Source organism: Eptesicus fuscus, chromosome 6 (genome assembly GCF_027574615.1).
Source record: "Eptesicus fuscus isolate TK198812 chromosome 6, DD_ASM_mEF_20220401, whole genome shotgun sequence".
NCBI classification, from domain to species: Eukaryota; Metazoa; Chordata; class Mammalia; order Chiroptera; family Vespertilionidae; genus Eptesicus; species Eptesicus fuscus.
In genome coordinates this window covers 29,293,467-29,321,190 of record NC_072478.1, presented here as the reverse complement: position 1 = coordinate 29,321,190, position 27,724 = coordinate 29,293,467, and the positions used below count along the sequence as shown (strand labels likewise).

Here is a 27,724-nt window from a genome sequence, read left to right as displayed (position 1 = left end):
AGCTTTTGCCCTCATCAGTTTGCTGGGAGGTGAGGGGGTCAGTGGAGAGTGGTCTGGAGCCTGGGGGCTGCTTTGAGGGGCACAACTATGGGGCGGGGGGTGCCAGACACAAGCCTTGCTTCCTCTGTAACAGAAGCTTGGGGCTGGAAAACCAGGTGTCCCTCTGTCCTGGCTCTAATGCGGTCTAATTAGCCTGCAAACCTGCTGCCCTCCACCCCATCCCACCCGGGGTTGAGCTCCTGAGCCTCCGACCTTAAGCTCTCCGGTCTGCCTCAGCCTGTGTCTTGGCCTCAGACAGGGCAGGCTGGGTATGCAGAATGAACGGACCAGAGGCCTGGGTTCAGTCTCTCCATGGTGTGGCCCCCCTGCCCCCCTATTGTCAAATGAACAGAGGAAATCTTCCCGACACTGAGGCACAGAGGTTTGGATGCTGGCATGCTGGGCGTGCCCAGGTTCTAGGGCACAGCCTTCCCTGGGGGTGCAATCCACCCACAGCTAGGCTAGCACCGCCAGTGCCCAGCTATTGGAGGCTTTGGCTCTGGAATGAGGCCTCTAATAAGGGACTGGAGGAGGTGGGCAGGGCCAGATGGCAGGAAGGATGAGCATGTGTATGCGCTGGCCCCTGGGCCCCTAATTCCCAGCAGCTGGAGCCAATACTGCCTGGCCACAGCAGAGCCCAGATCCCGAGGTAAGGAGGGAGCCAGCAGTTTGCTTATCTGGTGGCTATGACAAACAGGTAGCCATCCAGCTGCCACTTCCTGTGTGACCCCAGCTATTAGTGAATGGGTTGCCAGCCTGCAATTCCCAGCCTCAGCCCTACTGTCACTCAGGCACAGTACCGTGGGGGACAGTCTTAACAAGGATAGAGTTTATCAAACAGGAGCCAGGAAAAGCCCTGCTTTTAAGAATGGGGCACTGACGCCGAGGCTGGTTTGGCTCAGTGGATGGAGCGTCAGCCTGCAGACTGAAAGGTCCCGGGTTCAATTCCGGTCAAGGGCATGTGCCTTGGTTGCGGGTACATCCCCAGTAGGTGTGCAAGAGGCAGCTGATTGATGTTTCTTTCTCATCGATGTTTCTGACTCTCTCTCCCTCCCTCTCTGTAAAAAAAATTAATAAAATATATTAAAAAAAGAAGAATGGGGCACTGAGGGGGCATTCATGAGCATGACCACTGAGTGGACCAGCTGAGAGGGTTGGGGGTGGGGGGGAGTCCTGGGCTGAGAGGAGCAGGGGGAAGGGCCCGGGGTGGGCTGGGGCTGGACTGAGGGGAGGTGAGCAGAGGGCCAGGAGAACTTGGAGGCTGCAGGACTGGGCTGAGAACCACACTCCATCTGCGTTCTTTGTGAGAATGAAGCTGTGACGTGAATAGAAGGCCCTGGTTTGGGGGACCCCTCAGGATAGCATATGGAGGCACTGAAGGGACAAAGCAGAGGAGCAGAGACAGGCTGCTGGGACCCGCCTACTGAGAAGGCTGGCGGCTGGTACGCCCTCCTGGAACCACAGGCTGGCCTGGGATGTCTGCTCCTGGCTCCAGCCTCACAAGTCCCTATCCCCCAGCCTGGACGGTGCGTGCTCAGTCATCTTGGAATGCCCCAGTCCCCATCACTGACCAAGGCTGGCGCTTGGCAACTCGGCTGAACTGAATCCCTGTGACCAAGCTTTGCCAGAAAATCAAGGTTGAAAGCAAGATTCTGGGGCTCCTGGAAATAAGAGATTTGCAATTTTATTAAGAAAACAAAAAATAACCTATACAAAAAGGGAAGTTCCATTTCTGCGGGCAGCATTGAAGGCAGGAGGGACAGCTCCAAGTCTGCCGGCATCCGTGTCTGCGCCCTCCGCCTGCTAGGCCTCCTGCTGCTGGATGAAGGGGTTGGGAATGGCCTCCATGCCATCCTGCGGGCAGATGAGCACCACTGAGGTGCCCCTGCACACCACCAGGCCCAGCTGGCGCGTGTCCTCTGTAAGCTTGTATTGGTCATCAGGGTCTGCGGAGGAAGAGAGGGCAGGAGTGAGAACTTGAGACCACGCCTGGGGCAGGATGGGGTCTGAAGATCCGAATCCAAGGGTCCTCTGATCGCTTCCCCCATCCCTCCATCCAGGGCTTTGGAGGGGACATGCTGGCCAGGGCAGCAGGCCCAACGCCTCCCAAAGCCAGAGAGGCAGCCCTTCTCCCTGCAGTGGCCCACGGACGAGCAGAGTTCTGGAACCCACCATCTGAAGCCTGCCCTCATTCTGCAAATGAGTACACGGAGGCCCAGGGGACCGCAGGGATGCTGGGTAGCGAAGCTAATTGGGGGCACGGGCACCTGAGCCAGCAGAGACCCTGGGGCTATGTAATCAGACAGGCCGCCGGAACACAGATTTGTGAAAGCCCTGCGGGGCCACTGTTCACCCTGTCAAAGATGTTAACAGCAGAGCGAGAGGGACCCCATGGAAGTGACAGTAAGTTCCAGGGGAGCTCTTCTGAGGTCACAGTGACCAAACGTCCCCATTACTATTACTGAAGGATGTGGGGGAGGGGAGACCAGGTGGCGCAGTGACATCAGAGACCCCATGTGAGAGGCCACCGTCCACCCTCCGATCCTGCAGGGACAACAGCTGTGTGGGCCTGACCTTCCCATACCCTGTGCGTCCGGGCCTCCCCGAGGGGCTGTTCTGGACTGAGAGGAGGGGACACAGCCTTGCTCAGCAAGTGAGGCAGCACCCTGGTAGGAGAGGCTCTGCAGAGGGAGCAGCAGCCACACCTCCCAGGCCAACCGGCCCTCAGCGCTCTGCATGCTTGAGCTGGCCCCGTTTCCCCACTGGCCCCAGGTGGTGGCTCTGTCTTATAGACAAGGAAATTCATCCATCCAAGGTGGCAGTGCTAGGACTCTGGGTGGACCCAGGCAGGAAGAGAAAAAATGAGGGCAAAGCGAGAGGCCTCCTGGAATTCACCAACTGGGCTGACCATGTTTCTGCTCGGTGGCCCAGTGACACTCTTGTGTGGCTGTGATAACTTTTCACCAGAGCAACCTATGTCTCAAGGCATTAATGGTCCCATGAGGAGCAAGACCCTCCCTCCCTCCTAGGTGTTGGCATCCCCTAATGCCTGGATCAAGCTGAGTTGAAGAGCTTGTTGGCTGTCCTGGCAGGTGTTGCTCAGTGGTCAGAGCATTGGTCCATGCACTGAAAGGTCGTGGGTTCAGTTCCCAGTCAAGGGCATGTACCTGGGTTGCAGGTTTGAATCCAGGCCCCAGTTGGGGAGCATGCCGGAGGCAACCAATCGATGTGTCTCTCACATCCATGTTTCTCTTCTCTTGTCCTCCCCTCTACTCTCTAAAAATCAATGGAAGAATGTTCTTGGGTGAAAATTAACAAAAAAAAAAAAACAACAAAAAGAACTTGTTGGCTAATGGGTCAGGGGTGGCCTGACTGATATGTGCTGCTGCAGATGGATGGTCTTGCGATTTAGGGGTACAGGGACTGGGGGGCATGGTATAAGGGGAATGGGACCCTTTGTCAGCTGCAGAAGTAATACATGAGAATGGCAGGAGACAGGGGGCTGACCAAGCCCTAGAGTAGGTTGGCATTTCTTTTTTTTAATTTGTTGATTTGAAAGAAACACACCAATTTGTTATTCCACTTAGTTATGCATTCATTAGTTGATTCTTGTATGTGCCCTGAGTGGGGATTGAACCTGCAACCTTGGTGTATCGGGACGATGTTCTAACCAACTAAGCTACCCAGCCAGGGCCAATTGGCATCTTTCTAACCAAGCCAGGCAGCAAGTGTGTCAGGATCAGTAATGGTGGATTAGCAAAACACTTCCAGCATCCCTTAAGTCTCTGAGTGGATGGTGTATTGAGCTTGTCTGGAATGCTGGGACAGTGAAAGAGGAAGCATATATGGCAGCTGTCTGGTCTACAAGGACCACATTTACCATTCAGATGGCAGGGCCTGGAGCAGCAAGAAAGGCCCCGCAAGACCTGGAGGCCTCCAATCCCGCTGGCTGCACTCACCTCTCATGTATTCGATGGTGCCATCAAGCACAAGGTTGAGGAGTGGGTCAAACCCTTTCAGGATTCCACTGGCTTGTAGGAATCACCAAGAAGAGAAGAGATGGAAAGGTGTAAGACCAACAGTGGTTCAGGAGGCAGGTACCAAATGTCACTAAATTGCATACCTTAAAATGGTTAATTTTGTTATGTGAATGTTACCTCTCAGTGGTTAGAGTTTCGGCCCGTGGACTAAGGGTTTCGAGCTCGATTCCTGGTCAAGGGCACCTCCCTAGGTTGCAGGTTCAACCTCTGGCCCTGGATGGGGCTTGAGTGGGAGGCAACCAATCGATGTGTCTCTAACACATTGATATTTCTTTCTCTCTCTTACCTCCTCCCCCGTCCCTTCCACTCTCTCTAAAAATCAATGGAAACAATATCCTCACTCCTCAGGTGAGGATTAAAAAAAAACTGAACAAAAAACCCCAAGCATCATAAATTATGGTTCTTTGACCAAGTGACGTATCTTTGCACCAGAGAGGGGGGTGAGCCCCCAGTGCCCCTGACAGGCCATCCATCCTTCCTGCTCATTGCTGCCTCTCTCAACTGTTCTCTCTGGCCTGCAGACCTTCACACTCATTTGTGCTTCTGCCTGTGATGCTCCAACTCCCACCCCTCTTTTCCAACTCCTCTCTTCGCCCGGTGGAAGCAGATACCCAACTACGTCAGCACGCTGTGTGCCCACTTCCCCTGAAAGGCAGGGACTAGGTACTGCACTGCCTTCTCCTCACTAGATTCCAGTGGCAGATGCAAAGTTAAGCACCATGTTTACACATAAAGCTGCAAACTGACAGGTACTACCAGGAAATTATAACAAAGAGGCCTCAGGGAAGGTGGAGGGTCGGGGAAGGCTTCCCAGAGCCAAAACCTTGAGTTGAGAGCAGGAAAATGACTCTGGCAGTTAACCTGGTAACAGCACTCCAGGCAGAGAAAACAGGTGCCTTTATAGCCCAGTGGCAGATGAGAGCCCCATTAGTTACTCAGAGGTACCAAAGGTTTGTATTTACCCCTGGAAAAGAGGGAGCCCCCAGAGGGCTGAATAGCGAACAAGATTTGATTTGTTTTTAACAGGTCCCTCTGCCCCATATGTGGAGACTGACTGTTGGACTCTGGCCTCAAAGGGGCAATTCTGCCCCCAGGGGACACTGGGCGATGTCTGAGACATTTTGGTTGTCAAAACTAAGGGATGCTGCCAGCATGCCGGCCCCCACGGCTCAGTGGTTGAGTCTTGACCTATGAACCAGGAAGTAAGGGCTCGATTCCCTGACAGGGCACATACCCGGGTTGCAGGCTTGATCACCAGTGGGGGGTGTGCGGGAGGCGGCCAATCAATGATTCTCTCTAATCATTGATGTCTCTATCTCTCTCTCCTTCTCCCTTCCCCTCTGAAATCATTAAAAATACTAGAGGACCCACAGGCCAGGCCAAGGGACCCCACCGGTGCATGAATCTGTGCACCGGGCCTCTAGTATGCATATAAGATCTTTGGTTAATTTCTTCCTGACCTCCTCCTTCCCCCTACCCCCTGAGATTCATCAGTCTGTTCCATGTTTCCATGCCTGTGCATTGAGCATCTGCCCCCTGGTGGTCAGTGCGTGTCATAGGTACCGGTCGACTGGTAGTGTAGGCTTTTTTATATATTATAGATAGGTAGATAACTATTTAAAGCAAACAAAAAGCCCAAGGGATGCTCCTAGCACCCAGTGGGTCGAGGCCAGGAATGGCGCTCAACAACCCACGGTGTCCAGGAACCGTGTTGGTTCCACAACCAAGAACATCTGGGCCCCAAAGTTAACTGCGGATCTTTAGGAACACTGGTGAGGGGGGTCAGTGAGGAGCTGCAGCGCCGGAACCACACAGGAGGCAGTCTTGCATCCCTGCCCCAGGTGCACCGCTGTGGCTTTGGGTTAAGTCCCCGTTCCCAGCCTCAGCTTCCCCAGCTGCAAAGGGGCATAGCAGCACCGACCAGCCGGCGTCTCTAGGAAGCCTGCGCGAGTTATCCGGGCGAAGTGCCTAGGCGGTGCCCGGGCATCAGCTGTCACTCTTGCCCCTCACTACTTCCCGTAAGTCATTAGGGGGTGCAGCAGCGGGTGCCTCACCTTCGCGGCCTCCCTGAAACTTCACCCGGATCGTCTTGTCGATGTACTTGGATAGGTCCAAGATGCTCTCCTTCTTCTTCTTCTCTTTGTCCTGCGGGGGAAGCAGAGCGCGTGAGGCGGGGAGCGCGGCCGGCCCCGCGGCCCCCGCCGGCCCTCGCCGGCCCCCACCGCGCTCACCGCCATCTTGCACGCGCCGCGCGGCTCAGCGGAGGCACCGCCCCCGTGCTCTTTGACCCCGCTCCGCACGCTAGCGCGGCACATGCAGTGCGCTTGCGCGACGCGGCGCGCCGGGGCGTTGCTGGGAAACATCTGGCGACGCCTGTGGCTGGGACCCGCCAACATGGCGGCGGCGGCGGCGGCGGCGGCGGCGGCGGCGGCGGCGGCGCTGGCGTGGCTCGCGGCGGCCTGTCTCCTCCTCGCGGCCCAGGTGAGGGCTGCGCCCGTCCCGCTGGTCCCGCCGGATGCGGTGACCCAGCCTCTCGGTACCCTGCCGCGCGCACGTCCCGCCCGTCCCGGCCTGGGGGCAGCCTCGGGGACACGCGTCCCCGCGCGGGCGGCTCTGGGGCCCGGAGCCCCGCCGTGACCTTGCGGGCCTGTCCCCGGCCCGGTTCCCTTCTCCTCCTCGAAAGCCCTTTGTATCGTCGCGCAGTTCTACGCGGGTCTGAAGTTTGGGGGACCTTCCCCCGCCCTCCGGCCCTGCGACCGCTGCCAGGGACGCTCCTGTCTGCCTTGGCCAGGTGGCTGCCCCTCTCCGACCTCAGTTTCCCCTTACGTGCGGTGCCAGCGCCCACCCTGGTGGTTGTGGTAAGCTGTCCAGCGCGACACCTAGGCAGTGTCGGGGGAGCGGCCAGGAACCCTGGACGGGGCGTCGAATTTCCGTCTCACTTGTACAACGTGACCTTGGGCCAGGGAGTTCCTCGCTTTGGGCTTCAGTTGCTCCTCTCCAAAAGGAGCCAAGGGTGCAGCGTGGACTCGGCGAGATGGTGCGTGGGGTAATGAACCGCCGCATGGTACTTCGTCCCTTACCGTTAAGGGTCTCAGGTGCTAGTGAGGGACCGACCACGAAGTGGCTGGTGCACATTGTCAGGCGTGCGTCTTTTATTTCCAAATCCTCCCTCTCCTCCGGGTTCAGCAGCTCAGGGACTGGTTTCCCTAACAGCCCTACAGACACGGTCATTAACCTTGACTTGTTCACGCTACCCCACTGCCACCTCTCCTGTAGCTCAGGGCGGGTGGCTGACGGCCTCCCGTGGCCACTTTTGTCCCCCACAGTCCCGGTCCATTCGTAACACAGCAGTAATGATCTCTTTCAAAGTGTGTCAGCTCTTGTCACGTCCAGATGAGAGACTGCCGATGGCCTCCCGGTGCATTTGGGAGGCCTCTGTGATCTGGCGTCTCTCCCTTTCCAGCTCTAGTTAACTGAAGCACTCTGCTCTTTGTTCTTTTTGTTTGTTTTTGTATTTTTATTTATTTATTTTTTTGTTTCCTTGGGCCACCCTGGTCATCCATCCAGTCTCAGCTTAACTGTGCCTTCCCCAAACTCTCTAGGATACCCCCTCCCGTCTGTTTGCCAGCCCCTTGTACGCCTGCCTGTTTAGTTACCAGTTTGAGGTCTGAGCAGTTTGAGGGCGGGGTTTGGGTTCTCCAGATATTTTGGTGAGGGCAAAGCGAGAGGGCTATGAAGAGTCCTGGAAACACCATGAAGGAAGTGTGATTCAGTTTGCCTGGGAAGGCTTTTCAGAAGCAGGGGCCTGAGCGGTGTTTGCCAGGTCTTGAAGGCTGAGGGAGGATGGGACAGGTGGTGGGAGTGGCGTGAGCCAGGTGGAGGTGTAAGAGCTGATGACTTATTTGGGGACAATGAGGGCTCTGCTGTGGTTGATGTGTAGGGTAGTCTGATGCTTGCATCCCGAGAAAGATGTCAGCCTAAAGGAGTTCCTTCAGGTGCACTTGAAGACGGGCTGGGGTTCCCCCCAAAGCTGGAGGGCAGGGGCAGGGCCAGCAGTGGGAGCAGCTCTAGGCAGAGGGTAAAGGGCAGGCCTTGCGTGTGACCTCCCTAGGCTGAGGTCCAGGGGACAGGCTGGGCATGTCAGAGCCAGGCGGTAGAAGGTCATGGTGTTGAGGCCTTTGGACTTAGGCAGGCTGAGGAGTTTGAACTTTATCCTGAGTGTGGAGAATCAGGAGGATGGTGGAGAGAGTGAGGAGCACCGTTGGGACTGCTCTTTCCAGAGCAGAACCCTGTTGGAAATACGCCCTGAGATGACGCAGCACCCCTCCTTGGCTGGGTGTGGTTCTTTATGGTTCCTCCAGTACCCTAGCTCTCCACTGGGTGGGAGGGGGTGGGGAGCTTGCTGACAGCCCTACACTCACTTGCTACCATGTTGTGATCCAGTGAGGGATTCACTTTCCCCAATAGACCCACCTTTCTCAGTTGCTATGGGATATGTACAGAAAGACCAGATGGAGGCTCTTACTCATCAGGTCTTAACTAACGTTAGTGCCCTCCTGCCTGGCCTGCACCTGTCCTCCCTACCTCTCCTCCACCTGCTTCCTTGCCCCTCCTGCACCTGTGCCCCCTCCACCTGTCCCCATCCGCTCCTCACACTGTCCTATACCCAAACCTCTCTTTCCAAGCATCTGGGTCCTCATTTCTCTACCCTCAGAACTCACCACATCTTCTGAGAAAGGAAGACTGCCCCAGCCTGGACCCATTAGTCTCTCAAAGCCCCTGATGTGGATGCTTTCACAGTAATCCTTAAGCATAGTGTCTTCGGGAGTTCCTGGACCTACTCTGAATGGGATGTGTCAGAAGATGGCTTGTCCTTGGTAGCCTTGACTGTTTCTGGTTCTCTAGATTGGGATAGGCTGTGTTGGAACATGGGCACTTGTATCACTGGGCCCTTTTGAAGAACTTCTCCCAGTTCCTTTAACTCAAGAGGATGAGGGAACTGTAATCAAAGTGAAACCGTGATCTCTCTGGCATTTGATTCAAGCACAGGCTTAGTTGTACAGATTGTGGGGAGGAAAGTCCATGAAGTGTGCTTGTGGGGGGGGAGGGAATACACACACATATGTATGTGTGTGTGTGTGTGTGTGTGTGTGTGTATATATATATATATTGACTTCAGAGAGGAAGGGAGAGGGAGAGAGAGATAGAAACATCTATGATGAAAGAGAATCATTGATCGGCTACCTCCTACACACTCCCCACTGGGGATCGAGCCCACAATCCAGGCAGGTGTCCTGGCCAGGAATTGAACCTTGACCTGGTTCATAGGTTAGCTAGTGCTCAATCACTGAGCCACACCGGCTGGGCTTAAATAGCTTTTAAAAAAAGAACCAGTTTCTATTCACTTCCATTTTACATAAATGACAATTTTAATCATCAGCCTGGCTCCCATGGATCAAGGTTCAGCAAATTTTCCAGAAAGGGCCAGATAGTGCATATTTTCAGCTTTGCAAGCAATTGCCCAACTCAGCAGTGGCAGCTGAGAACAGCCAGAGGCCCTGCATACTGGCATAGGGTGGCTCTGTTCCATTAAAACTTTATTTGCAGCCCTAACCGGTTCGGCTCAGTGGATAGAGCGTCGGCCTGCGGACTCAAGGGTCCCAGGTTCGATTCCGGTCAAGGGCATGTACCTTGATTGCGGGCACATCCCCAATGGGGAGTGTGCAGGAGGCAGCTGATGGATGGTTCTCTCTCATTGATGTTTCTAACTTTCTATCTCTTTCCCTTCCTCTCTGTAAAAAAATCAATAAAATATATTAAAAAATAATAATAATAAATAAATAAATAAAAATAAAAAAAAACTTTATTTGCAAACACAGAAGGTGGGCTGTTTGTCTCTGTGGCAGACTCTGGGGAAACCAGGGGTGCATTCTCTGGCTCTGTTGAGGTTGAGGGACTCTACTGCTCCCCACGTGGTCCCAGGTGAGGAGGTGCCAGGGGCTCTGAGCATTGGAGGGAGCATATGCCAGGTACAGTATTTAGGGCCAGGATGAAGGCCACTCTTGGGGGGCAGTCTGGTGGGAGAACCTGGAAGAGGGGTCTCCTAATTCTGCCTTTGGTGAAGGGAATGAGGTGACGTGAGGTGTGTGAGGTTTCTCCGGGAACAGAGGCAGGTATGGCAGGATGCTGCCTTAGTGAAGTGCTCTGAGACCTTGGGTTGGACCCAGGCAGTCCACCTTCCTGCCCTTCCCTCCCAGAAAGCTGGGTGGCCCTGAAAGCTTGGCACCATGTAAGCATTGCTTTGGCGGGCAGCGCCTCACTCAGGGTGGCAAATGGAAGTGTCAGAGCCGATGGGCTGACTGGAACAGTGGCAGTTGGGGACTGTGGAAAGTGGGACTCGCACCCAGCGCCTGGTGTCAGCCTTCAGACTTGAAGGTTGGGGCCCTCTGGGCTTTCCTCCATGCTGCCACCACTGCCAGGTGACCAGGGCCAGGGGAGGAAGCTCTCGGACTGGCCTGGCCGTGCTTTCGCGAGGGCCCAGCTGTCTGAGACCTGGTGCTCCAGGCCTGGAGTTGGAGCTCACAGTCTGTCAGGATCCTTGGCCAAATCAGAGACCCCTGCCCCTCCCTCACCTTGGCAAAGCCTTGTCCACGGTGTGGGTTCCACGGTGCCAGGTGATGACTGTCCCCATCATGTGTCCTTTATTGGGAGCAGCTGCCACCTGCTTGTCTCTGTGGCAGACTTGGGGAACCCAGGGGTGCATTCTCCAGCTCTGTCTGGAGGTGCTTATAGCCCAAGGGGAGCGAGAGCTACAGAAGGGCAGGCCTAGGAGCCCGAAGCGTGCAGAGCTTGATCAGGGTCCAGACAGGCCCTTTGAGCTCCACAGAGCCCAGGGGCCAGGAGGGGCCAGGGCCTGTGGGTGTGGTGTGTGCCCGTGGCTGGGTGCTGACAGGGCTGAGGTCACACCCAGGTCTGCCTAGGGAGACTTGTCCTTGTACTCGCTGTCCCCCCTCTTTTTCTCCATCCTGAGATACTTCTGTGTGTGTCCTCTCTGTCCTGTCAGGGAAGAAACCATCCCAGCCTTCACAAGTGTCCTCCTTTAACTTGGACCCCATGTCATGGATGGTCAGGCCCCTGCCCTGAGCTCTTTGCCCCCTGCCCCATTGCTCCAGGTGGCCTGTGAGTATGGCATGGTACACGTGGTCTCCGAGATGGGGGGCCCCAAAGGCAAGGATTACTGCATCCTCTACAACCCACAGTGGGCCCACCTACCGCACGACCTCAGCAAGGCGGTGAGTATTGGACTGGTGGCCCTCCTGGCAAGGGTGGCTCTGAGCACCCCTTTCCGCTTGGGATCTTGTCTGTCTTGCTGTCATCCCTCCACCCCTCTGCCCAGTGTCCAGAGGGGCCCTTGAAGAGACTCTCCCTTGCAGAGAGCCAGCTGGGGGAAAGAGCTTCGAAGGACCTCAGCTGGGAGCTATGGGGTGGGGTCTGGTCACACTGGAGAGGCCTCTGGGCAGCCCTAAAGGGGCCCGTTAACCTCTCTGGTCATGAATGAAAGGCATCTGTTTGGAGCGCTATCTAGAGATGCCTCTGGTGGAGGCACCAGCCAGGCTTTCATGTGTTGGATGGGGGCTGGCTGCCAGAGGGATCCCGAGAGGAGTGACAGCAGAGGGCGGGGCAAGGGCTCTGCTCTTCTTGTAGGAGACCCCTCTCCCTGGTCTGGCCTCCCTCCTCCACTCAGAGGACCCGGAGGATGCTCTTGTGGGTGAGTTCTCACTACAGAGGCTGGCGCTCCTGCCCCTTGTATCCCATCCATAATGGATGCTGGAGGTGGATCTGGAGATGCAGGGAGGATTTCTGAGGGGTTTGCTCTGAGCGCACACCACCTGTCCCTCCTGTCTGCCTTGCGTTTGGTATATGTGTCTGCAGGCCCTGCCCACCCTCCACCTCACATCCTTTCTTGGTGCAAGGGCCTGAAGTCCAGTGGGACCTAAGGGGAGGGGGCATCAGGATGGCGCTCACTGTGGTGATCTGGATACTGAAGGCTCAGCACAGCTGGGCAGGTTTCTCCGATGCCTTGGTTCCCGTGAGGACTGGGGCCCGCCCTGACTCCTCCAGAACAGCTCCTATGAGCTCTGCCTTCCCTCAGTCTCTCTTGCAGCTGAGGGACTGGACGACTTCCATGCTCTGCTCTGCATCCGACCTCCCTGCCAAAGGCTTCAGCAACCAGATACCACTGGTGGCTCGGGGGAACTGCACCTTCTACGACAAAGTGAGGCTGGCCCAGGGCAGCGGGGCACACGGGCTGCTCATCGTCAGCAAGGAGACCCTGGTACAGCTGCCTGGGCCTACCGAGGGCAAGGGTTGGAGGTGCCCTAAGGGAAGCCGGGAGGAGCCCCTGGGCCCCAACCAAAGTGGGCATGGGGACTGGCCAGGAACGGGCAGCCACAGCCAGGAGAGAAGTTTGGTTTGCTGACCGGCTGTGGACTCAGGCCTTTGGACCCTCATCTTGGAGGGGGCTTATCCCAGAGCAGTCCTGTGGGTTGGGGGATACAGGGCCTCAAGGCAGAGCTCTGAGGGTGACTTCTAAGGAGCAGGTGGCTGGGCCCACCTGCCGGCCTCTCCTCAGGCCCCTAGCAGGGTGGATTGGCTCCTGATCCCAAGGTTTGAGTGAAGGGCTAGGTTTTCCTCCCCTAGTGGGTGGTGCCAATCCTGTAGGCCTCCCTCCTGGTGTGTCCCCCTCCTGTGCTGGCACCTGATGACCCAGCACACACGAGGGAATCTAACCCTTCCTTAGAGAGAGGGCTAGCTAGCTCTGTGGGCCATGCCATCTGGAGGGGTTGGCTGTTTGTGCCATCCTGGGTAGGCCTTGGTCAGTCAGCAGATCTGCCTCCTCTGGACTCCCAGGTCCCCCCAGGAGGCAACAAGACGCAGTATGAGGAGATCGGCATTCCCGTGGCCCTGCTCAGCTACAAAGACATGCTGGACATTTTTAAGGTAGGGTGTCCCTCCCCTTGAAATCTGTTGGGCCCTGGGCCTGAGTAGGTCATGGGCAGGGCCTGTGACAAGGCCATCCTGTCTGGGGCTGGCCAGGGGTGGGTCTTGCCCACTGTGAGTCAGCCACATCGTGAGGGTAGCCTCCAGGGCCATCTAATGCCAGGAATGGAGACCATGGCCCTGAAGTGCCCTGTGCAGCTGGTTAGAGTAACCCAGGCTCCAGGCTTGGCCAGCCTGGCGCTCCCATACATGGAGAATGAGCATCGCTCCCTCGCTGCTGCTTGCACACTCCTGGCCCAGGCCTGTCTGACCCGAGGCCCATGTTCATCTTTGATTTGGGGAGCTGGGTCTGGAGCAGGGTGAGCATCTATATATATATAAAAGCCTAATATGCAAAGTGTCCCCCTGGGAGTTTGATTGCTTGCTATTACGTGCGCTGACCACCAGGGGGTGGCGCAGAATGAAGGAAGGCCCCGGCCAGCAGCTGGGAGATGGAAGGAAGGCCCCAATCGGCCCTGATTGCCGGCCAGGCCTAGGGACTCTACCTGTGCACAAATTTTGTGCACCGGGCCTCTAGTCATTATATAAGTAAACAAGAATCTCCATCTTTGTGAAACTTCCAGAAGTTCACAGTAAGCGCAGGCCTCACACCTCTCCCCGAGGGTCCCCATGGGCCACCTGATGTGACACAGGTGATGTGCGCCCTCATGCAAGCACGCGCACATCTCGGCTCGGGGCTGCGTTCTCGCACGCAGGGCTGCTTGTCTGTCTTCATGCACAGCTTGTTACGTCAGAGCTGATTGCTTTGGGGTCAGGAATGGTGGAAGAAGACAGGGCAGGGGCCTTGGCCTTGAACTCTGATGTGTTCTCCGAGGCAGAACTTTGGCCGGTCGGTGAGAGCAGCACTGTATGCCCCGCACGAGCCCATGCTGGACTACAACATGGTCATCATCTTCATCATGGCCGTCGGCACCGTTGCCCTGGGGGGCTACTGGGCTGGGAGCCGGGACGTGAAGAAGTAGGTACCCTTCCTTTGTGTGTGTGCATGTGTGTACATGTGTGCACGTGTGTTAACTGATGCCGGGGAGTGAAAACGTGAGAGTAACAGGACTGCTCAGAAGAGAAGTGTCCACACCCCCAGAGAACCTTCTGGAATACAGTTGCTGTGAATACCTGGGAGACCCAGCCAAAGGCCCTCTGGGTCCTGCTCCCCGAGATTGTGCTCTGGCACTGGGATGCGAGCCCAGGCCGTCCCCGCCCGGGGCGCACTCAGGAGACGGGGCCTGTGGGTAGTCTCAGCAGTGTTCAAGGGCATCTCATAGTGGGTGACCGGGAGCCCACCTGCAGGAGTCTTGTCTGCGAGGACCCTGAGCTCCTGGACAAGGATGTGAGGTCCAAGGGGCAGGTCTGGCTCTCCTGTTGGAGGGGCACTGTGGACACATAGTGGGTCTGGGGAGGGCGGACCGGCCAACAGGTGAGCTGTCTCTGCCAGTCCTTCCCAGTCTCTGTGGCCCTTAGTCCTTGGCGCTGTGCCAGCTGGCCAGGTGTCCTCATGAGCCGTGTTTCTCAAGAAGGTATATGAAGCACAAGCGGGATGATGAGCCTGAGAAGCAGGAGGACGAGGCTGTGGACGTGACGCCCGTCATGACCTGCGTCTTTGTGGTCATGTGCTGCTCCATGCTGGTGCTCCTGTACTACTTCTACGACCACCTTGGTGCGTCTCCGCGGGCTGTGGCTCCTCTGGAGAAGTCCAGTGGACAGCAGGGCGAAAGGAGGGCTTCCGGGTGGGTTTGTCCCCTCCCTTTGCCGCGGGAAGGTCACCCTGCCCAAGTGCAAGAGTGCACGGGGCCCTTCTTGGGGGTGTGCTGGGACCCCGCAGCCCGCCTTTCCCCTCACTGCCACCCTGCTCTGCAGTCTACGTGATCATTGGGATTTTCTGCCTGGCCTCCTCCACGGGCCTCTACAGCTGCCTGTCGCCGTTGGTCCAGAGGCTGCCCTTTGGCAAATGCAGGTGAGCTTCCTCAGGTGGCCTTTGCCCAGCCCACTCGGCCCCTTGCCCCCGGCTTTGTTCTTGAGGTCCTACACCACAGCCTCTCCTTGGCCCCACTACTGTTTCCCGTCCTCTGGCCCCTGAGGCTCCAAGCTCTGCTTCCATAATTCAAGGATCCCCCGCTCCCCCCTCTTCCGTGGTCCTTGGCCAGTCTGCACAGCACAGGCTGATGGCAGGTGCTCGCTCAGTGCTTGCTGGGTGTTCATGGGCCTTGGGAGCATGGGGAGGTGAGTGGGCTTTCTCAGTCCTCCCGAGGCCTCTTTTGAGTGGCTTCCCTCTCCCCACCTTCCATTCCAGGGCAGACAGGCCCAGTGGGGACACAGGGCCCGAGTGGGATGATGTGGGTGCATGTGGGCACTGGGCAGGGGTGCCAGGCAGGGCAGGGCAGGGCTGGGCCACCTGGCTGGATGCACTGGTGGTTCAGCCCTGGAGGCTCCCTGCTGCCAGAGGCCCAATTCGATTGTTATAGGGTAGATGGGCAGCTACTCAAGGGTTTAGACAAGGGGGATGAGACTTTTTTTTAAAATTAAATATATATTTTATTGATTTTTTACAGAGAGGAAGGGAGAGGGATAGAGAGTTAGAAACATTGATGTGAGAGAAACATTGATCAGCTGCCTCCTGCACACCCCCGTACTGGGGATGTGCCCGCAACCAAGGTACATGCCCTGGCCCAGGCCTGTCTGACCTGTCTTGACCGGAAGTCAAGTCCCACCGGAATCGAACCTGGGACCTTTCAGTCTGCAGGCCGATGCTCTATCCACTGAGCCAAACCGGTTAGGGCAGATGAGACCTTTTAAGGTTGCCATACAAGGGTGAGAGGTGGGGACCTGGGACAGGCCGGGAGGCATGGTACTGAGCTGAGGGCTCCCATGGGCTCTCCTGAGCTCCTTGTGGGCAGGCTGGCTTGGAAACTGGCCAAGGGTTGCTCACCCTAAGTGCCTGCCCCCGCCTGACTTCCTCTGCTCTTGGGAACCTCAGGGGAATTGTGGGTGGGCTTAACAGAGAACGGGAAGTGGAGGAGGGCAGGGCCAGGTGGGCAGGGTGGTGAGTGGCCCCTCTGAGAGCCGAGCCTGGAGGACAGCAGGAGGCCTGGGCAGCGGGCTTGTTGGGGCTGAGGGGCTTTCGGGTAGGAGTTGAGATGACCCTTCTGGGTGCTGGGTGGGAACAAGGGTGGAAGAGTCAGAGGTCATTTGGGGGGTGAGGGGCATGCTGCCCATGACAGTTGCCCCTTCTCCCCTACCCGTCTCAGGGTCTGCAGCAGCAGCCTGCCCTACTTCCACAAGTGCCCTCAGGTCCGCATGCTGCTCCTGGCCTTGTTCTGCGTGGGTGTCAGTGTGGTGTGGGCAGTCTTCCGGAATGAGGACCAGTGAGTACAGCCCCCTAGGTCTTAGGGCCTAGGAGCCCTCCCCTCCCGCCCCCTTGAGGGCTGTCCTCAGATGTTCTGAGTGCTGGACTGCAGTCTTCCTGTACCTCCCGGGAGGCCATTTGGGGGCACCTGGAGCCAGTTCACCTCCTTGGTTATCAAAAGCCCTCCTTTCCGTCCTCTGGAAGCAGTGGCTGAGTGGCGTCCAGGTGTTGACGGGGCTCAGCTGACGGCTGCCCAGCCGTGGCTGCCCTGCTTGCCTCCTGTGTCTAGTTTCATTTGACTTGTCTGGGTGCCACATGAACAGTGATTGGATCTGGATGTGAGGTGCTGCAAACCCTCTTGGCCTGGGCACCCCAAGCTGTGTTCTCCAGGACAGCCTCAATGGGGCCCTGGGCGGCAGGAGGGGACGCTGTCCCTGGCGCCACTTGTCCCCACTGCTCCCGAGGTGGTGCCCAAGGGGTGTGCTCAGCCAGCACCCTCACGGATGGTTCAGGGAGGCTGGCTGGCTTCTCCGAGCACTTGCTACCCTAAGCTCGGCCTCCCCTGCAAGGCAGCGCCTGCCCTGTGGCCTGGAGCCCGGGCTGCACCAGGAGGACAGAGCAGGCCTGTTCCCGCCCAGCCCCCTCCTGCTATCGCTGACACCATCTGGCGCTCTCAGCTCTCAACGAGCCTTTCCCAAGGCAGTTAAATGTTCTTGGCGGCACCTCCTTTTGGAGCCATAACAGATTTAAGTGGCAGAAGGAAAATGGGAAAATATTTTGAGTCCTTTGTACACAAAGAGAACCTGAATTCTCACAGTTAAATCTAAGCCAAGACACTTCTCTGTTGTATAAAATTAGAACGGGCCCGTGGTTCCTGCACCCCTGGGTGCCCGCGGCCAACATGTGCCCACCCACCACCTTCGAACTTGCCCTGTTCTTCAGCCTGCCCTGGCGGGGAGACGTTCGATCCCTTGTCTGAGGCATCCGATGAGTGAGGTGGGCAGGCAGAGCCCTGGCCAAGGTGCAGGGCGAGGCAGGAAGGGGGAGGACAGCCCAGGCAGGGCTGCAAGGTGGGGGCTCTACCACCCCCAAGGCCTCGGGCAGTGAATGCCCCCTGTGCCCGCTGGCCCCTCTATCAGGCTGGTTCTTTCTTAGAGCCTCCATGTGAGGCCTTCACAGCACAGATCTAATCTGATGTGCAGGTCCAGGAGTGTGGCTGTGGGATGGCAGCGCCCTGGTGTTGGGTTAATGCAGATATTTGAGATGGGTCTTGCCTCTGCTGCTTGTTGCCATGGGACTGTTCGGGGGACTCCAGATGCTCATCCTCAGAGCCTGCCCCGTGGGTCTGAGCCCTAATTTCCCCCGGGGCTGAAAGAGTATGTAACCTGGCTGGGCACAGGTTTCTCACCCCATCCTGTGATCTGGGTATGAAAGCCACCACTGTAGAGAGACAGAGGGCCCAGCATTGTCTGTCTTTCTCTGGCCTCTTGGTGTCAGAGTGGAGGGTTCATTTATCCTCTGCCCTGTCATCCATCACTGCCCCACCTGTCCCAATGAAGTGGGGTCCGTCCCCCAGGTTTTGGAACCCTCAGACAGTGCCTGAGCCTTCGAAATAAGGTGAGGCCAGGCCCAGTGCGGGGTGTTTCAGACTGCGTGGTGTGGGTAAGGTGTCTGAGTAGGGAGGGACCGGATAGGTAGTGGCTCTTGATGGAGCCTGTCCCCGCAAATGATTCTGCTCTGCCCTCCAGGTGGGCCTGGATCCTTCAGGATGCGCTGGGTATTGCCTTCTGTCTCTACATGCTAAAAACCATCCGCCTCCCCACTTTCAAGGTGAGGACCCCGGGGTGGGACCCTGGGGAGCCCGAGTCCTGAGGGCCTTTTCTGTGTCAGCCCCATGCTTTGAGCGGCCAGACCTGCCTGCCACCCAGCTCTGTCCTGGCCTTCTCCTCTGAGCCTGGGGCCTGAGATTATCCTATCTAATAATCCTATCTAATAATAGACAAATACGAAAATTGACCATACCTCCGACACACCCACAGGCCACGCCCACAAGCCACGCCCACCATCCAATCAGAGCGAGCATGCAAATTAACCCAAACCAAGATGGCTACAGCCACAGAGAGCAAGGTTTCCTAGGTAACAGAGGAAGCCAAGCTTTCCGCCTGCCCTTGCCAGGCCTAAGCCTCCACTCAAGCTACAAAGTTTCAATTATAGAAGGTAAACAAATTCAAACAAATGGCAGCAGAATGGAGCTTGAGAGAGCAGGCCAGGGTTGCCGCCGGCAACAGGGGAAGCAAAGCTTTCCGAACACCCTGGCTGGGCCCACCCGCTTAAGGTAACAAAGTTTCAATTATAACCCCAACACAAATGGCTGCCGGCCTCGGAGGGAGCCCCAGGCTTGGCTCCACTCCAGGCTACAAAGTTTCAATTGTAGAAGGAAAATAAATTCCAGATACCAGGGCCTCCGCTTGGGTTGCCAGGGGGTGTGGCCGGCCTGCAAACCACCACAGGCCCCTCGCTCAGGTCGCCCCACACCCCAAGGGAACCCCCACCTGATCCAGGATGCCCTTCAGGGCAAACCAGCTGGCCCCACCCCTGTACCAGGCCTCTATCCTATCTAATAAAAGAGTACTATGCAGATTGATCATCACTCCAACACACAATATAGCTGCCCCCATGTGGTCAAAGATCCTGCCCCCATGTGGACACAAGATGGCCACCACAAGATGGCCAGCAGGAGAGGGCAGTTGGGAGGCACCCGGCCTGCAAGGGAGGGCAGTTGAGAAGGACCAGGCCTGCAAGGGAGGGAAGTTGGAGGTGATCAACCCTGCAGGAGAGGGCAGTTAGGGGTGACTAGGCCAGCAGAGGAGGGAAGTTGGGGGCAAACAGGCTGGCAGCAGAGTGGTTAGGGGGTGATCAGGCTGGCAGGCAGAAGCGGTTAGGGGCAATCAGGAAGGCAGGCAGGCAAGCAGTTGGGAGCCAGCAGTCCTGGATTGTGAGAGGGATGTCCGACTGCCCGTGGGATCGGGCCTAAACGGGCAGTCGGACATCCCTTGAGGGGTCCCAGATTGGAGAGGGTACAGGCTGGGCTGAGGGACAACCCCTCTCCGTGCACGAATTTCGTGCACCGGGCCTCTAGTTGTCTATAAGACCTGGTGGAAAAAAACTTAGAAACACATGGGGAAGGAAGGTGAAGGGCATCACCTCCCTAGACCCATCACGGAACGTATGTCTCCCACCTGCTCACCCCGGCCACCTTTCCCACGACTGGGAGACCTGGAGAAAGTGCCTCAGGCTCTGCCCAGCCCTCCACTGCACGTCGCTCTGGACGCTCCCTCGGCTCCTGTTGCCAAGGCCTGGGCAGGTGTTCAGACGCTCAGAAAGGCTTCATCCCAGTGGGAATAGTCTGAGCCTTGTGAGGGGAATCAAGGGTGTGGGGGTATCTCTGTGGGTCTGTGCCGGGGGGTCTGTGTGCCTGGGAGCCCTGGGCGGCCCCTCAGGACGTCTCTCCCCAGGCCTGCACGCTGCTGCTGATGGTGCTGTTCATCTATGACATCTTCTTCGTGTTCATCACGCCCTTCCTGACCAAGGTGGGAGCCCCTGACCCCTGCCCTGCCCTCCCACACTGCCTGAACCCCATGCCCCACGCCCCCACGCTGATGTGGCTCTCCTGTGCTAGAGCGGGAACAGTATCATGGTGGAAGTCGCGACCGGGCCTGCGGACTCGGCCACACGTGAGAAGGTATGTCAGACCCTGGTGGCTGGAGGGGAGCTGTTGGCGTGGCCTGGTCTGCAGGTGCTGCTTCCTCTCCCCACAGCTGCCCATGGTCCTGAAGGTGCCCAGGCTGAACGCCTCGCCACTGGCCCTGTGTGACCGGCCCTTCTCCCTCCTGGGTTTTGGGGACATCCTGGTCCCAGGTACAGGGGCTGACATGTGGGTGGGTCACCCTCAGCCCTGAGGGCACCCAGGGGTCCTGGTGGTGTTGGGTTGGGGGCCGGTAGGTGGTGCACGGTCGAGGTAGCCCCACGTCGGCCCTGGGGACGGCTCTGTTCTGTGGGTCGTGACTACACAGACGTGCCTGCCTGGGGCTGGCTACCCAGGACAGAGTATGGCCTTGACAGCCACTGCGCCCCAGGGTCCCCCTCCCTGCCCCTCCATGCTGTGGTATTGCACTGGCCCAGGGTCTCGGGTTACAGCGCCATTCTGAGCCGGCAGTGTGGCCACCTGTGAAACAGCAATAATGGCTGTTAGATGAGACCATGCACAGTCCCGGCCCTTCCCACGGGGCTCTCCCCCAGCTCCGGTGAGGACTGGCCGTGTTCTCTTCCCCCAGGGCTGCTCGTGGCGTACTGCCACAGGTTTGACATCCAGGTGCAGTCGTCCAGGGTCTACTTTGTGGCCTGCACCATCGGTAAGCACCGGCTTGGGAAGGCCAGGCTGCGGCCCTCGGACCCCCATCCTTTCTCAGCGGCTCACGGAGCTGGTGGGAAGGGGGCGGCACAGCCTCTGCTCACTGCACAGCCCTTTCTCTCACTTTTCTGTGATTGTCGCAGTTGTTCTTCTTTTCTCTTGTGTCCCTTTTGTCTTTCTCTTTTTCTTGCTTGTCTTCCGTTGGTCCCTCCCTCCCTCCCTCCCTCCCTCCCTCCCTCCCTCCCTCCCTCCCTCCCTTTCATTGGTTTCTTTTATTTCCAAAGCCAATGACACAAAGGTGATATTTTCTCATTTTCTGTTGAGCCCTGATTGCTTTTAAAAATTTTCCAGCTAGCCCTGGCCAGTGGCTCAGCAGTTAAGAGTATCAGCCTGTGGACTGGAGGGTCTCGAGTTCGATTCCAGTCGAGGGCACATACCTGGGTTGCAGGTTCAATCCCCAGCCCTGACTGGGGCTGGGATGTGTGCAGGAAGCAACCAATTGATGGCCACCTGTGAAATAGCAATAATAGCTGTTAGAGACCATGCACAGCTCCCGGCCCTTCCCATGGGCACTGGCTCACACCCAGCTCCAGTGAGGACCGGCCGTGTTCTCACATTGATCTCTCTCCTCTTTCTCTCCACCTCTCCCCTCCTTTCCACTCTCTCTCAAAATCAATGGGAAAATATTCTCTGGTAAGGATTTAAAAAATCCTTTTTTTTGTCCCCACCCTGCCAGCTCTCGAGGAAGAGAAGTGCGTCATACACCTGCTCTTGTACACACCTGCCTGCTTCTGCAGGAGAGCCAGCTGGTGTTCCCTTGCCCCCTGCCCCTTGTCATGGGCAGAGAGCAGAGTGCACAGGCCTGGCAGCTTCTACACCAGTGGAGGGGCCTTGTAGATGTCACTGTAGCACAAGAGGGCACAGGCTGGCCTTCAGGCACATTTTGGGGTCATTACAGTTTGGTCCTGCCCACCCTGGTGCCTGCGGTTGCTGGCTCATTGTATGTGAACATTTCTCCAAGTTACCGTCCTCAAAACTGCTCTGTAAAGACACAGTGGCGGGGGCTTCCTTGTCTAGACCAGTGTGCCAGAAGGTTCCCGTAGTTCCATCCTTGGAGCCCTTTAGATCGTACACAGCTGCCAGACGTCTGCGTCCTTCCAGCGTCTGCCTGTGAAGTCACTCTTAGGACACATGGGCGTCGACATGGTTGCATAGGCACCCTGCCTGGGCGAGCGCACCACTGGGACTGCGGGGTGAGGTCAGGACAGGGCCCAGGTGGATGCTGGACACGGGCTCTGGGCTCTGGAGGAAGCTTCCAGTTAAAGGCTGCTTTTCTTGTAACTTTGTCCTTTGAAATAATTCCAAGATCACTGCTGTGAGATTAGTCCAAGCGACTCCACACTCCGCTCTCAGTGCCCAGCGGTTGATGTTTCATTCCAGTTACCTCACTTTATTCTCTCTCTGCATGTGTGTGCACACGTGGCCACATAGACACACTCACGCACATGTAATGCAGGTTTATTCTGAGCTGTGAGAGCGAATTGCAGACGTCACTCCCCGTGCTTCACCAAGAGGCTCATGGGAATAAATCATTCTTTTCCGGGGTCATGATTAGGTTATCAGAGATTTGATTTCCTAATTCTGTGTGTACATTATTGTAATTCAAAATTATATTTCTAACTAAAAGCTTATAAAAATGAGATATTTGGGCATATTCACAACTCTTCAGGTGCTTCTGTGGTTCCAGACCCTTCCCACAGCTGCCACTGCTGATCAGAAAGCTCCGGGATTTCCTCATCTCCAGTCGTCCTCCCCTCCCCACTGTCCCCTCCCCACCCCAGTGTCTCCTCCCCTCCCCAGTGTTCCCCCCCACCTCAGTGTCCCCTCCCCTCCCGAGTGTCCCCTCCCCTCCCCCACCTCAGTGTCCCCTCCCCTCCCCAGTGTCCCCTCCCCTCCCCCACCTCAGTGTCCCCTCCCCTCCCCAGTGTCCCCTCCCCAGTGTCCCCTCCCCTCCCCCACCTCAGTGTCCCCTCCCCTCCCCAGTGTTCCCTCCCCTCCCCAGTGTCCCCTCCCCTCCCCAATGTCCCCTCCCCTCCCCAGTGTCCCCTCCCCTCCCCAATGTCCCCTCCCCTTCTTAATGTCCCCTCCCCTCCCCAGTGTCCCCTCCCCAATGTCCCCTCCCCTCCCCAATGTCCCCTCCCCTCCCCAATGTCCCCTCCCCTCCCCAGTGTCCCCTCCCCTCCCCAGTGTCTCCTCCCCTCCCCAATGTCCCCTCCCCTTCTTAATGTCCCCTCCCCTCCCCAATGTCCCCTCCCCTCCCCAATGTCCCTTCCCCTCCCCAATGTCCCCTCCCCTTCTTAATGTCCCCTCCCCTCCCCAATGTCCCCTCCCCTCCCCAATGTCCCCTCCCCTCCCCAGTGTCCCCTCCCCTCCCCAATGTCCCCTCCCCTCCCCAGTGTCCCCTCCCCTCCCCAGTGTCCCCTCCCCTCCTCAGTGTCCCCTCCCCTCCCCAATGTCCCCTCCCCTCCCCAGTGTCCCCTCCCCTCCCCAATGTCCCCTCCCCTCCCCAATGTCCCCTCCCCTCCCCAATGTCCCCTCCCCTTCTTAATGTCCCCCTCCCCTCCCCAGTGTCCCCTCCCCTCCCCAATGTCCCCTCCCCTCCCCAATGTCCCCTCCCCTTCTTAATGTCCCCTCCCCTCCCCAATGTCCCCTCCCCTCCCCAATGTCCACTCCCCTCCCCAATGTCCCCTCCCCTCCCCCACCTCAGTGTCCCCTCCCCTCCCCAGTGTTCCCTCCCCTCCCCAGTGTCCCCTCCCCTCCCCAATGTCCCCTCCCCTCCCCAATGTCCCCTCCCCTCCCCAATGTCCCCTCCCCTTCTTAATGTCCCCTCCCCTCCCCAGTGTTCCCTCCCCTCCCCAATGTCCCCTCCCCTTCTTAATGTCCCCTCCCCTCCCCAATGTCCCCTCCCCTCCCCAGTGTCCCCTCCCCTCCCCAGTGTCCCCTCCCCTCCCCAGTGTCCCCTCCCCTCCCCAGTGTCCCCTCCCCTCCCCAGTGTCCCCTCCCCTTCTTAATGTCCCCTCCCCTCCCCAATGTCCCCTCCCCTCCCCAATGTCCTGTCTTCTCTCCATCCTCAGCTCTTCCTGTCTTCTCATTGAAACCTGACTCCTGTCTTGCCTGTCCTCTCAGGACTAGGTGGGCCATATGTCCTGGAAGATGCCAGAAGGTTCCATTAACTTCTGGAAGTACCCAAATCTCATTGCTTGTCCCTGTGTCATGTCTGGTACCCTGTGCTCCCAGCATTCCTTCGAGGGGGGGGTGTGGCCTTGGGGACCCCTGGCCCAGATAACACACTGCTTATCTCTGTCCCTCCAGCCTATGGCATCGGCCTCCTGGTGACGTTCATGGCCCTGGCCCTCATGCAGCGTGGCCAGCCGGCCCTCCTCTACCTGGTGCCCTGCACACTGATCACCAGTGGCGCCCTGGCCCTGTGGCGCGGGGAGCTGGGCATGTTCTGGACGGGCAGTGGCTTTGCGGTGAATACCAGTTTGCTATGACTGTCTGCGAGAAATAATAGCCCATAAGCCTTAACTAGAATTAAAGTTGAGTAAAGCCTCTAGTTTTACAACTAAACCCCGCAGCCCCTCCTGTGTTGGTGTCTCCCCATTTCCAGAAGATGTTGATTTGGGTGTTGTGTCCATGTTGCTCTGGTGGCTCAGCCATCCCCATGGAGGGGACAGTGTGTGGCTGCCATGCGAGCTGTGACCCGAGGCAGGTGCTGGTCCCACAGCACAGTAGCACCCCACTTGCGTGGGTATTGGCTTTCACCATGGAGAATGCAGTGTTAGGCCCAGGGGGTGCACCGGAGCCCCTCTGCCAGGGCAAGAGCTGTCACGGCTCAGGCTCTGGGCTCTGCAGGGGACCTGACACCTCAGGCCCAGCCATGAAGGAGTGACAGCAGGGAGAGTGCCAGCCCAGCCTTCCTCGCCTGTAGGTCAGCCCAGCACACGGCCCAAAGGAGGGGGTATCCGTGGGGCTTCCCCACAGTGTGACACAGCACACTCAGCGGTACCGTTGGGTGTGGTATTACCCCAGAAAGGGCCAGGGCTCCAGGTCTGACATTAGCCCCCGGGAGCCAGACCCTTCCCCAGGCCGTTGGGGAAGGCCTCCCGGGTCAGTGCCCACGGCGTTGGCTTTGCCACAGAACTGGTGAGCTGGCGCTGGGAGGTTCAGGCGTGGGGAACGAGCCGGTGATGTCAGTCAGGTTTCTGCGCTGGTCCCCCTCCTGCGGCCTGCATGCTGGCCGGTGGGACTGGGCCCGGAGCAGGGAGGGGGAACGTCTGTCCATGGGCCGTGTAAGGGCTGCAACATCATTTGGTCTGGCCCTGCCACCGCGTTGGGGTGAGTTAATTAAGTGTTTGACTAACTATAGCAGGCTAATTTTTAAGTTGATAATTTTGTGTGGCCCGTAAATTATAAATATCCAAATGGCCCCCGGCCTAGAGCCTGACCCTCTGGGCACAGTGACTCCTGCTTCTCCTCCCCTGAGGCTCCACTGGCCTCGCCCACACCTTACCACTGGCTTTCTCCTCTTCCAGAAGGATCTACCTCAGCCTCCTTGGGTGCCAGCCTCAGCCGAAGGCCCACAGCCTCTGAAAGACTCCGAGGTTGTGTTTTCCCAGCAGCCTCCAGGAGAAGCACAGGTCAAGCCCACACTGCCCGAAGAGCAGCCTCCAGAACTGGCTGATCCCCAGGATGTGGCCGGTATGTCCACCCAGGAACCCGTGAGTCCTGCCAGCCACACCCCTGAGGACAGTGCAGCCTCAGTCCCTCGCCGTCCCTCCAAGACTGGACCTGCCATTCCCCCAACTCGGTGCTCTGGTCTGGCCGATGCTCACATCTCTGCCTCCTCAAGCCCAGCCACACCTGGACCTCAGCCCTGCTCCCAGCTCAAGTGGCCACCGCAACCCCTTGGACCGCCGAGGTCCCCGTCCCGCAATCCCAGCCCCATACTCTTCCTAGTCGGAGTCTCGGGGGAACCTCAGAAAGGGCAGGCGCGTCACCTCTGCCCACTGATGGCTGCACACCTGCCACATTTGGTGCTTACACCATGCTGCTGCTTCCTTCAGGTTCCCCTGGAGATGCCCTGTCCTGGGCCGGAGGGGAGTGGTCTGCCCCCGAAGGCCATGGATTTCCTTCTGCAGCGCAGCTGGTCCAGATGCCGAAAGCCCAGCCTGGAGGTGTGGACTCAGGCCCTCAGCCCAGCTGGCCTGGGGTCTGAACAGGTTGGGGAGCCGGGCTAAGAGCTGCCGGCAAAGCTGGTGGTGAATGGACAGGGGCTCTTGGTCTGAGCCTGACCCTGGTTCCTTGGTCAGCCTGGGAGCGTCTGCAGCCTGTGCTCCGTCCAACCCCTCCATGTCTTAATAAACAGCCACGACTTTCCAAAATTCCAGTGGTGTCGCCTCTCTTGGACTGCCCTTCCTGGCGGCAGGATGGGCACCAGGCCGGGTGGCCAGGTCCGTGGGGTCCACAGGGCCCGACACCCCAGAGCCCTCAACAGCCAGCTCTGTCCTTGGTGTCGGCTCCGCTGCCTCAGCACAGAGGGACTGGGCTTCCCTTTCCACATCACGGGCATCTGCACGTTCTTGACTGCATTCCAGCACACCACTCCCTGGCCTCCAGCTGCAGCACGAGAAGGCGAGCATCTGCGAGGAGCTTCTGGAACGTGGGGGAATAATTCGGAACTGCATTTGTTTTCTACCTCTGAACCTCACGACACGCCGTGGTGGAGCTGGCCCAGAGGCCCCATTCCCGGCACCCTCCGTCCACCATCGTGTTGCATGTGTCACCACCACTCTGAATGGCAGGTGCCTTGGGGCTACCGACCGCCAGGACTGTCTGTGGCCCTCGGACCTTGCTCCTCCCTGTCCGTCCATGCAACCTCCAGACTCGTGTTCAGAAGATTTTCCGTCGGAGTGACGTGAAGGCACAGACCTTCCAGCCATGTGGTCCCGTCCTGCGTCCTGTAGACCATGGGAACGGGCCAAACCATGATCCACTCCAAAAATACCAGCGCCAGACAGACTGGCAAACCCCCTTTGTTAGCCACACTTCTCAAGGGAGACATTTTATTCCTCAGAAAACAAGATGTCTTCCACCCGTTTCCCTGTGTTTCTCCGGGAGGGAGAGCAGCTGGACCTTTGGCCCCACGGGAGCTCCTTGGGGGCCGGGACCTGGATGTAGCCCTGGGCGGCCTGGGCAAAGGACCCACGTGGACCCTGTCTGACCTCGGCCTGCGCCTTAATCTAAGCCATTTCGTACATCGGTGTCAAAGACGGGAATCTCTTTTGTTTTGGAAATTAGACAAATGTCACGGGATTTGAAGGCGATGTTAGTTCCTACAGTTTTTGTTTGCAGTTTTGGCCTTGCTTCTATTCAGATCTTATAATTAAACAGCTTTTGATACGTAGGACTCGACCTTGGCCTTTTCTGAGGTGCAGTGAGCTGGAGGAGCCTGGCACCCCACCGGGCACATGGTGAGGGGGTGGGGGGGGACGCGGGGCGGGCTGCTCTGCACGGACACCTGCTTATAAGGCATCGGGCAAATCGACAGGCCGTGCTGGCTGCAGTGAAGCTGGGCTTTTGCTGCAGTGTTGCTAATCGGGGTGTGGTGTCATGGCATTTCAGAGTTGAAGGAAGTCTGTTCCCATGTCTTGGATACTGTTAGCTTATTCATGGTTATCTCAGAAATCGGAAGGAAATCGCCTATAGTGGGGGCTGCAGACCTGCCATAAAGGTCAGGTGGCACATGTTTGGGACTTTTCAGGCCACACAGCT

At 57.8% G+C, this 27,724-nt stretch overlaps 2 protein-coding genes across 7 annotated transcripts; one reads left to right on the top strand and one right to left on the bottom strand.

Moving 5' to 3' along the window:
* Positions 1-1,709: 1,709 nt before the first annotated feature.
* On the bottom strand, positions 1,710-6,492 carry LSM7 (LSM7 homolog, U6 small nuclear RNA and mRNA degradation associated). The gene is made up of 4 exons (XM_008150809.3): positions 6,311-6,492; positions 6,134-6,224; positions 3,999-4,070; positions 1,710-1,985 (listed from the first exon to the last, which is right to left on the bottom strand). Exons 1-4 carry the CDS (start codon positions 6,473-6,475, stop codon positions 1,843-1,845), a joined length of 471 nt encoding a protein of 156 aa, XP_008149031.1. The 5' UTR covers positions 6,476-6,492; the 3' UTR covers positions 1,710-1,842.
* On the top strand, positions 6,458-27,352 carry SPPL2B (signal peptide peptidase like 2B). 6 transcript variants are annotated; one of them, XM_028159279.2, is made up of 16 exons: positions 6,458-6,560; positions 11,252-11,371; positions 12,232-12,414; positions 12,990-13,079; positions 13,958-14,097; positions 14,651-14,793; positions 14,994-15,090; positions 16,382-16,498; positions 18,228-18,309; positions 19,995-20,069; positions 20,159-20,221; positions 20,298-20,397; positions 20,814-20,891; positions 24,263-24,423; positions 25,486-25,651; positions 26,017-27,352. In XM_028159279.2, exons 1-16 carry the CDS (start codon positions 6,474-6,476, stop codon positions 26,166-26,168), a joined length of 1,854 nt encoding a protein of 617 aa, XP_028015080.2. In that variant the 5' UTR covers positions 6,458-6,473; the 3' UTR covers positions 26,169-27,352. The 6 variants fall into 6 exon arrangements, with proteins under 6 accessions (XP_028015080.2, XP_054573509.1, XP_028015076.2 ...); XM_054717534.1 differs by having other exon boundaries at positions 12,244-12,414; positions 25,486-27,352; XM_028159275.2 differs by having other exon boundaries at positions 14,654-14,793; positions 25,486-27,352.
* Positions 27,353-27,724: the final 372 nt, after the last annotated feature.